This window comes from Ciona intestinalis, chromosome 5 (genome assembly GCF_000224145.3).
Source record: "Ciona intestinalis chromosome 5, KH, whole genome shotgun sequence".
Lineage (NCBI taxonomy): Eukaryota > Metazoa > Chordata > Ascidiacea > Phlebobranchia > Cionidae > Ciona > Ciona intestinalis.
The window spans coordinates 243,435-254,118 of NC_020170.2; the positions used below are offsets into that span (position 1 = coordinate 243,435).

General features: G+C 37.4%; 1 protein-coding gene and 1 long non-coding RNA gene across 2 annotated transcripts in view; both read left to right on the forward strand.

The window, feature by feature from the left end:
- Positions 1-307: 307 nt before the first annotated feature.
- LOC113474240 overlaps positions 308-10,684 on the forward strand; it is a 23,778-nt gene continuing 13,401 nt past the window's right edge. Inside the window, exon 1 of the long non-coding RNA XR_003395907.1 lies at positions 308-337. This is a non-coding gene — a long non-coding RNA (uncharacterized LOC113474240). The remainder of the gene's footprint in view (positions 338-10,684) is intronic.
- On the forward strand, positions 4,487-9,136 carry LOC100183083 (serine/threonine-protein kinase PLK3). Its single transcript, XM_018812088.2, has 10 exons — positions 4,487-5,146; positions 5,584-5,823; positions 5,956-6,167; positions 6,240-6,384; positions 7,130-7,279; positions 7,336-7,675; positions 7,742-7,940; positions 7,997-8,156; positions 8,266-8,430; positions 8,685-9,136. The coding sequence occupies exons 1-10, from the start codon at positions 4,550-4,552 to the stop codon at positions 8,874-8,876; spliced, it is 2,400 nt and encodes a 799-aa protein (XP_018667633.1). The 5' UTR covers positions 4,487-4,549; the 3' UTR covers positions 8,877-9,136.

A 10,684-nucleotide genomic window follows, 5' to 3' on the forward strand; every position in this document is an offset into this window, starting at 1 on the left:
TTATTTCATTTTATTGCAGTAAACTGTACAACAAATCGAACGCACCATGCTTTAAATTACTGCAAGTACACATTACCTGATAAGTAGTTTCTGACTTTGTTAGTTTGTTAACATTTACTTACTTATTTGTTATTATTATTATTATATTTTTGGTGCATTTAACCTTTCGGTTTACTTTATTATTTGTCCAACTTCTTTACCCAATTCATTATCATTCGTATGCGTATCGTACGAACAACGACCTTCAAAAAAAATTGTCTGGCGCCGTCGCATAGTGGTTAGCGCGCCTACCTGTAACCCATAGGTAATGGATTAAAGGCTCGACGTTGCTACCATTGTAGGCGTATGTGTCTTTGGGCAAGACACTTAACGGCAATTACTCCAACCCATTGGTCACTAATGAGTTGTCCAAATTATCAGCCATACATAAAATAAAAATCATCCACAAAGTAACATACATGTTAACTCGTAAACTGGCACGAGGTGTTTGTAACAAAATTTATAACGAGTTAACGACTTACGTTTTCCGCCACGCAGGATTCATCACGAATCCTATGAATGCAACTATTTGATTAATTGGTCTTCCTATATGGTGAACGAATTAGACAACTAATAAGTGACCACTACTGGGTTAGAACAATTGTCGTCACGGCGACTGATGAACAATTCCAAGTATATACCGTAAGCTGGGGGAGATATGATATGTTTTCGTTCTCTTTTATTTGGTAGTAATACAAAATATTTACAGAACTATATAACCGTAGCCCCACAACCCTTTGAAAGGTGTTTTTAATTTTATCAAAACATGATCAGGAAATTTGGGATTTAGTAGCTAACGGTATATATCATCTTTCCCGCTCTAAGTATATTTAAAGCTGTAATGTTTTAAGTAATTTTTTGTTTAATAAAATAGCCTGAATGTTTCACGAATTATACTTTAAGTGCATATATGTAAACTCATTGTGGTATTCTACGTGACCAGAGTCACTTGTGTTACGACCTCTTACATATATATCTTTCTCACAGAATTTCACCCTAAACTTCCAGTTAAGAGTAGAGTTGTTATTTTAGCGGCCAATGCGGCTTGAAGCAAAACATTTGTCTTCCGTTTCCAAGAAACCAACTTCGCTGAAATAAAAGGAGAAAACTCCGTCGCCGTTATCAGCTTGTCCCATGTATGTTTAGGAGCGGCAATCGTAAATGTAAAAAATTGAAAACATTTAGGAATTTAATTATTTCAGCACAGTGCAAAAATGTTTGCAAAATATTTCTTGTAAACCATTATAAAAACGGCAAATGTATGTTGGGAGGTTATTGGGTTTTTAAAAACAAAATGAAGAAGTAAACGTGGCGCCACAAGTGCTGATATTTGCAGTCACCAGTGAGGAGCTGATGTATTTACGACTTCGCATATGCGCATATATATTTTAATTTAATTTTATTTGTAAGACAGTAGAGTGGGGGAAGATGGGACACCTTTAAACTCTATTTTCTTGTCCCATTTATTAGTAAACAAAGAACATTCAAAGAATTATAAAACTATATATCCTCGCCACTCCTATAGACCGTTGTTAATTGTTTAAAACAATATCAGGATGTTTGGATATTTTGTGCTAAAGGTGTCTCATCTTACTCCACCCTATACTACATATTAAATATATCGTGTACCAATTAATATGTATCTGTGAAACATAAAGATGAGCTATACACAACCGAAAAGTTTTGAAGTATTCATTTGTGCGTTTCGTATATCGTATGGTAGCTATATTTGTGCGTTATGCGATATCCCATGGAATAAACACAATTATGGCGTTTTAATTTCTGTATCAAGATTTGGGCTTGTCATCGCTTCGTAATAAAATGACTCAACGATAAGTTGTTTGATGTGATATTTTTCCACTTTTACAAGCATGAATCACCAGACAAGCACTTTTCAATGTTATATTGAGTTTCCATGGTGGCCAGTTAGGCTAAACGCCAAGTTCGATCTTGTGGAATTCAAAATATACAACGCATATTACAGATAAATCACGTAAGATTTTTCAGGTGTTTTTCTTCAAAATGGCGGAGTAAAATTTCTAATACTTAAAAAAAGATTTTATTGAATGTAACAAAGTTTTTTAATTACGTCATAGTGAAGTTTAGGGAGTGAATGTAAATAAGGTGGTCGACCCAAACAAATAAACTTACACCCAAACCACAATCATTGGTGGTAAGTTTGTTTGTGCAGTGGATATCTGGTCGCGTGAAACCGACGAGGATATTTTAAAGCAAGGAATTAAAAAATCGGGCATAAGAGTGTTTTTGTTTCAGAAAAAAAGTAGGATTTTTTTCTTTATAAACATGAAACATTCATTGGTCCAACTGTTCTATATTTTAATAATAGAAAAATAAAACTTACGAACCAAATATTCTGTTTGTTTTTTTAATGTCGTTTTCTTTATTCTACTAAATCATCAACGCTATAAAATCGCCGCAAAAGTTACATTATATATTTGTATTGTTTTTTTGGCCAATATGTTTTGAAATAAAGCGTAATTCTGTAACTTAAGTTGCAGAGTTATAAATAGTCGGCCAACCTAGTATAGGTGATAATCCTTCATTCCTTATTTGGTGATAACATGAACTTTAACATGTTAATATGTTGAGAGGGAAACCACTGATTCCGATCACATATAAACAACTCTGGTGTGAGAGAGCCGGACGCTAACCTCTTGTATATATAAACTGTGATGGATGCAAAGCGTAAGCACTTTAGCACGTTTAATCAGCTATCATCGCATTTAACGTGTTGGCATGCGGTAAGACTTTTTTAATTTGTTCAACCTTAATTTACGAGTTTGGTTTAACTTAAGTCTTGGTTTATTAAGACGAGCATTGAGACAATCATATAAACTTTTCGAATCTAGTCACGTAAAAATTGAAACACGGCCGCTTTGTAACCTGGGACAATAACTAGAGGAGAAAATAACAAAATGATTATCAAGATATAGGAGCCTGGGTGGTCGGGATGAAGCATAATATATAAATGTTGTTAACTACAGGCGGTCGATGTTAAAGGTTGAAAGGAATTTTAAATTATCTTTGTTTCACAGAAACATTGTTGCACAAGCGCCTATACAGAATATCTAGAAACATAATGCACAAGGACCCTTTGTTCCCATCCCTTGATTTATTTACGAATATTTTTTCATCGCTGGCTGCAGTGGAAGGCTTACAAGATTTTGACTCCGATAAGGCGGGTATGGCTGGTTAATAGTGCTTAGAGTGGTCGTGACTCGCTTGCGTCAGGTAGGTCGAAAATAAATGACTTGCATGTTAGCTACATGTTGTTATAACCTTCTGAACACTCACTACGCAGAACATGTATCGCGTTAATTGAAGTCGTACACCAGGGAATACCAAGTTGTTTTTGCGGTTTAAAAAGAGGCCACTGGAAATGAGAAGTTTCTTTAAGTTCCCTTAATAGATCATACACTCGTCATAACTAGATTTAACACCGCAAAACATCTTGTCAAATATATACCGATGTTTGGTAAATGCGAACAGAATTGGAAAAGTTAAATTTATCGGTTTGTGATCTCGTACCACGTACAAGCAAGCGCCTATTAGTCGTTATCATCACGACTTCGGTTTATCTCATGTGTCGGGTAGAGCTTAATTGAGAGAAATAAAGATTAGCGGCAACTTCAGCATTAGATGTTTCCACATGACCATGTAGTGATCCGTTTACACGACTTGTCGCTTAAATGCGTCGTACTTTCACTACCAAACCTCTTTTATGTTACGTTCACTCTTAACTGTTTGACAATTCCAATTATCGCTCTTGTTGTCCCTAATTTGGGCCAAAACGAAATTTTCCTTCCACATATAGTAAGGTGAGGAAAAATGGGACACATTTTCGTTCTATTTTCGTGCTATGTGGTCGTAAACTTATTCAAAGAATAAAAAATCTGTTGATTCTTGCGACTCCCATAAACCGTTGTTAAATGTTTAAAACACGATCAGGGTATTTGGATAATATATGTGCCAAAGATGTCCCATCTTACCCCATAGTATTATACTTCCAGCGTGTAAAAATATGTTTGATGCCCTTTTAGAAAAGTTATGAATGTATTGTTTGAAATGCAAAGTACACATAAATGTCGCGTTTGTAAATATTCAGCGGTTTTTCGTTTTGTTATTTGTCTCTGATAATAGTTTCATTACATCGCGTGTTTTGCATTTCGATGATTGCACCGCGCATTCCAAGCATTTCCAAGTTTCGTCAACTTGGGCAACATCTGAGTATTAGCCGCGAGAGATTGCGCTTCAAACCGGCAATTTCTTCGATTAGAAGAAGGACGTGTGAGAGGTTTTCTCTCCCACAAGCGAAACACGCGTTATATTTGCCTCGTTGCTATGTACTGCTATATTTACTTTGGTCTGAGTTGGTGGAAGGTAGTGTGTGGAGTATAGTGTTGTGTGACGAGTTCAGTGGAAAGACTTTGTTTCTAATACTATTTACTTTTACTTCGCAGCAAGATATTTATGTTGTTTTTGTGCGAACATGTGTGACCTAAACTCCCAAAACGGTTACGGAATTAAATCTACAACTCTAAGTAAAGGCTGTCCGGATATACCAAGCAAAGAGTTCGCAACTAACACAGAACTAAATAAAACGTCCAAGTCAGAGTTTGATAGTGGTTTCAGTGGTTTGTTGGAGGTTGCTTCCTCCATTCAACGAGGTTCATCAAGTTATTCAAGCATGCCAACCACAGCAAATACGTCATCATCTGCATATTCATCCGCACCATCATCGTGCTGTGACACTAACGAGCGAAATCGAAGAAAATCTGAAGTTGTTCCCGGTCAAGTACTTCATATCGGAAACCAGCCTTGCTTTTTAGACAATCCCCAGAGCTATTCTTCTAGCAATAACGAAAGTCCGGTTTATCACGAGTTGCTGCACCCCTCATATTCCGCACCAACTTTATTACACAACAAAATCAACTTGAAACCACAACTACCTCAGTCGTGTCAACAACGACGTCGTTCCCACCAACACGTACCCCTCACAACCAGCAAACACGAAGTAGATGACCATCTATATCTCCATGATGCAATTAATGGAAAGGTTTATCAGAAGAGACGTATGCTTGGAAAGGTTTGTTCGTTTTAAATATTTAACGTTCTCGCTTAATAGTTTGTTGTAGGCGTTGCTTGGTTAATCAATTTACAGAACATTAAAATAACCTCCCAATATAATTAAACTTGTATATCGGCAAATAAAGGCGTTCCCAGGATAAGATACGTCGGTATGTTTGTAGTTTTTGTTTCTTCAGAAATGTGTGGTTGCGACGTCACAGCTCTTTCACGACACTTGATCGCGCGCACTCTCAATTACATTAACAAGGCGTGACACGGGGGCGTCTACTTTTGCCTTGTAAGCTATAAATATCCCAGAACTGCACAAATAAATAGATAAAGATCAGTAAATTTCCGTGTCCGTAATCCCCGGATACAATTTCGTGGCTTCAATTTCTCGCCTTTTAAATTCTATTCAATGTTATTGTAACTATTAATAGCAAAATTTGATTTTAGGGAGGCTTCGCTCGAGTTTACGAAGTCATCGAAGAATGCGACATTGAGGATTCTGGAATGATTTTTGCTGCGAAAGTCATCGATAAATCGCGGCTGTCGCGACCGCAACAGCGCGAAAAGGTCGACATTGAAGTAAAATTATTAAAAGCGGCACGTGGTCACCCTAATGTGGTCGCCTTTCACAAAAGCTTTGAAGACGAAAAATTTATCTGTATTTTGTTGGAACTTTGCAATAAAAAGGTGAGGCTCTGAAAATGTGGAGCACTCAAATTTTGTTGAAATTGGTAGCCTCCTGGGTTTCGCCTTTTATAAATCGTTTGTGATGCGTATCAGTGACAGGTTAAAATCTAAACAGCTGCTTGTTGCGTGCAGAGCCTCGCGCAATATCTAAGGAGAAAGCAATATCTGAGTGAAGCGGAGGTTTGCTGCATCGCAAGACAAATCGTATCCGGGCTTTCACATCTTCACGATAATGGGATAATCCACAGAGACTTAAAGTTGGGAAATATACTCCTCACAGATGACATGACGGTCAAGATTGGAGACTTTGGTCTTGCAACACTTGTAGAATGGGGAAAGAAAAAGTAAGTAATACGTTACTATCGCATACAATCCATTAAAGCATCAGATGTCGAGCAATTGTTTGTTTTGTTTAGAACAATATGCGGAACGCCGAACTTTATCGCGCCAGAGGTTCTTCAAAGACAGGGTCACGGTCCAGAGGCCGATGTTTGGGCGCTAGGTTGTTTACTCTATACTTTGTTGGTTGGCAAGCCACCCTTTGAAACTTCTTGCTTAAGGGTAAGAATTTATAATAATATTTGTTCACTAATTTATGTATCAAGTTAATATTACCAAAATGACCAAAACGTAGTCACGAAGTTCGTGAAACCAATGTTCAAACGTCGCTGCAGAGTGTAGACAAATAGTCGCACCCCGGGTGTCTGGTGATTCATAAAGAACACGATAGTTAAAGAATGCGGAAATCTCAGGATGACCTAAACCCGCGGTCCGTCTATAGTTGCGTTGGTCGGCGTCTACTTCAATTGTAACACAATAGCTCGAGAATCGTTCCTCTGTGTTATTTTGATTCTCCGCGTGCGTCACAGTTGAGCTGGTCTCCAAATGCGTCACATTCGCGTAACGTTGTCTAGCTTGTACGCATATATGCGTAAGTTCAATATCTAAAGTCGTCATTTCCTCAAAAAAAACCGCGTGTTGTGAGTCATTCCAGAACAAAAATCCCGAGCCACCAATCTAGTTCGGCATGATTTATATTTTGTTTTCATGCTTTGTAAACTCTCCATTGACTTGTTTGCACATTTGTCGAATCAAACTTTAATTAATTTGGGTTATGTTGTTTCCAAAACAAGCTTAACTTGTGTTGCAACGATAGTTTCAGCCCTTTAAGAGGATTATGTTAATACGTTTGTGATCTTTTGGTGTATCTTCAGCAGCTGCCTTGTTTGGGAGAAATTTCTCTTATTGCAGATTTCGCCCTAAATTTCCCAACCACTAGTAATTGTACAAATATCTTATATTTCAGGAGACTTACCGATGTATCTTAAAGAATAGTTACCGCATACCTTCCACTGTGTCGACAGAAGCGGCAGATTTGTTACGTTGGATGTTACGTCATAAACCAAAAATGCGACCCACGCTTAGCCAAGTATCGTCCCATGCGTTCTTTACAAAGGTTCGTATATTGTCATGAATGTTGTACACGAGTCCTAACATGCGATACATTTACAGCATTCTGAGACATCCAGTATCTCCACACCCATCTCGAAAACTTACACACTAAGTTTCCACGGCAACGGTTTAGGCCACGTATCTAATAGTTCCACGGAATGCAAATCGTGCACGATCGTCGGTTCGAAGACCAACGAAGGTTCGATCCCGAGTAAAGAAGACACGAAACAAAACGAAGCTTCGCCTGCCTGTGTTGACGTCCCGACCACCAAGAGTCCAGTAAAACTTATAGCATGCAAACTACAACGCCATTTTCGTGTTCCATCTCCCCGGAAATATGTTCGAGCAGCAGCTTCCACCTTGTTTGACAAGAAAACCGAAGGAAAACAACCCGAATCGAGTAAGACAAATTTTATTTTTAGTTTTTATTTGTATATTCATATTTCAAACGTTTTTAATTTATCAGACAACAAACCGATTAGAAAGTCGTCAGCCACTGTAAACGTGGCTTGCCAAAATCAGCCCGGAGCAGCTGCAGCTTCAACGTGGGTTTGTAAGTGGGTGGATTACTCAAACCGCTACGGTTTCGGATACCAACTCGCCAATGGTCGCGTGTGTGTTCTATTCAACGACGGAAAACACATCTCGATGCTTCCCGGTGGAAAGTAAGTAGTCGATTATCATTTGTCACATGCGCGATTTAACACGTGTGATGTCACAGAGTAATCGAATACGCGTCGAACGAACAATCCAATGCTATCCGGTTTTCCGTGGATTCCGTCCCACCATGTTTGGAAAGATACGCGAACATGTTGAACAACTTTACGCATTACATGGACACTAAACTACGTCATAACACCGATGTACGTCAGCAACAACAGGTACCAGCTATTTTTGTTTGAATTTGGTGGAAACACGTTTATATAATTGTGCGATGTTATATAGTATGTTGCTACACCACGATGTTCATGCATTACATTGTATTTATAGCAGACGAGTAACGCTCGTATGTTAACTTGGTTCCGCACCGATGATTATGTGTTAATGTACCTGAATGATGGGACGCTCCAAGTCAACTATTGTACGGACCATGTTAAAATGAACATAACGTCAATCCACAGAAGATCTGCCATGAAAATAACTGTCGTAGACGAGGTTGGTTCTCATTATTTTTTTTGTTATGGGCTATGTTAAACGAATATTTAAAGTGTTACACAAACATTTTCATTCGGGGTTTGTTTTTGTTTATTGAGAATGTTAAAACAACCTACATAAAGTGAGGTGGAGTAAGATGGGACATGTTTTCATTCTCATTTGTTGTCCCATTAAGCAAAGATTTTTACCGAATTATATAACCGTAGACCCGCGACTCTTAAGTAAGGCGTTCCAATATTTCATTTTTTTACCAGAACCGCCAAACATCCACCTACACGACGACAACTTTCAACGATCAAGCTCCAACGTCAATTAAATCCCGGCTCCCCCTTCTTCACGATCACTTCCATAACCTTTTTCCGGATGTTGAATGTTCCTCGCATCCATTCTGTGCAGTTTCATCACAAACTCACCCCAATCTAAATGTTGACAAACTATCCACGTAAAAATGGTGCAATGATATGTGAAGCTGCCGTACTTGTAAATCTGCTGTGACGTAACAACGCATAGCACGACTATGCTGCCATTATTTATTTCATTGTCAACAAAATCAATAGATGCGAAAAGTATAAAAATATTTTATCTTTTTTTTGTTAAAAAACAACGACAAGCTACTTTTTTCTATTTTCCTACTTTGTTTTCCTAACTTATTTATTTTCTTCGTTTTCATTTACACGTTTAATACATCTTGCCATCAATTATGTTATATATCCGTGTTTTGGTATGCGTATAGTGAAGAGGTCTATTATTCACCCGACTGATAGGTATAATAGTGTCTAATGGTTGATTGCTCGCTCCGAATTAAATGAGGGTCGGTGCTATTAACGAGCAGCGTCAATGTGTCTGTTTAGTTTAGACCATATATGGCTTTTCCGAATCATACTTTTAATCGAGTTATCATCACTTACATTTGCACCGGTGACGTCATAGGTCCATAGGTACTCGTTTAAGCGCGACATTTTTCTTGAAGCTACAACATGAGTACACCAATCGTAGTCAGTTTATCACTACAGGGCTATGTGTGTTATAACGCAATGCTTGTTTACTTCATTTTTAACGTAAATCTTTATCCAAAAGCCGCGGTTACAAGTATATTTACTGCGTAGAAAAATGTATTAAAATATATTTAGCCCTTGTAGAGATATCGCCAAAAGAATTTCATTTGCCCAATCAAGAAGGACTCGTTCCTTCACCAATATAAATATTGGTGACGGTACCGTTTGAACGGAAACATTGGAATTCTATATGTAATTCAATATTAACTATTTGTAAACTTTTATTTCAGTTCACCCTTAATAAATTTAAAATAAAAAGTAATAAAATTTATCAATAATTACCTAAAATGCCCATTTAGGTTTTACCCATGTATACATAGACATGCATATTTTTGTGTAAAAGGTAACTATAATTTATTAAAGTGGGGTAATATGGGATACTTAGGCATAATTGCCAAATTTCAAAAATCAAAGTATAAGAGGATTTTTGGTGATACAATATACCATACATTTGTACTATCCTCTATTTATGGATTGACAACATTTTAAAGAAATATAAATTATAACACATTAAAAGATATTACGTCTTGCAAAAGTTTTAACACTCTACCCAACCAATATAGTTACCTACAGTTTGTTAGTTTATGAAGAAATGGTATTATTGTTTGAAAGTAATAATAACTTATAAAATGTTTATATTTTGCCACAAATTTGTTATTGAATGTAATGAATGTAACTTACTTTATCCTCGCGTGGCCGGAAAACGACAGTCGTTATCACACGGGTTTAACACCTCGTGCCAGCTTACGAGTTACCATGTATCTTACTTTGTGGGTAATTATTTTTTGGGGATTTTTTTTTTTTTTTATGTATTTCTGAAAATTTAGACAACCCATTAGTAACCATTGGGTTGGAGCAATTGCCGTTAAGTGTCTTGCCCAAGGACACATACGCCCACAATGGTAGCAGCATCGATCCTTGAACCCATTACCTCTGGGTTACAGGCAGGCGCGCTAACCACTATACCACGGCGCCGGACGTTTATTTATTTTCTGCCATTTCCCCACCACACAAGGGTAAATAAATTCATTCGTTACAACAACTGTCATCTCGGATAAATAAGTAGGTTTAAATAAACAGCAACCTACAATAGCCCAAGCCATCCATGATAATACTGTCTTCTATGCTCTGCAGCAAAATTTGCAANATCTCTGTTTTTGTGATGTTACTGTTTTCGTATGGCAGCTGAAATCATAGAA

Excerpts from the sequence above, each read along its gene's own strand:
- LOC100183083 (XM_018812088.2), top strand. The coding sequence starts at position 4,550 with ATGTGTGACCTAAACTCCCAAAACGGTTACGGAATTAAATCTACAACT. Across the intron at positions 7,676-7,741 it reads AGGAAAACAACCCGAATCGA|ACAACAAACCGATTAGAAAG; the intron begins GTAAGACAAATT and ends TTAATTTATCAG. Across the intron at positions 8,431-8,684 it reads AAATAACTGTCGTAGACGAG|AACCGCCAAACATCCACCTA; the intron begins GTTGGTTCTCAT and ends TTTTTTTACCAG.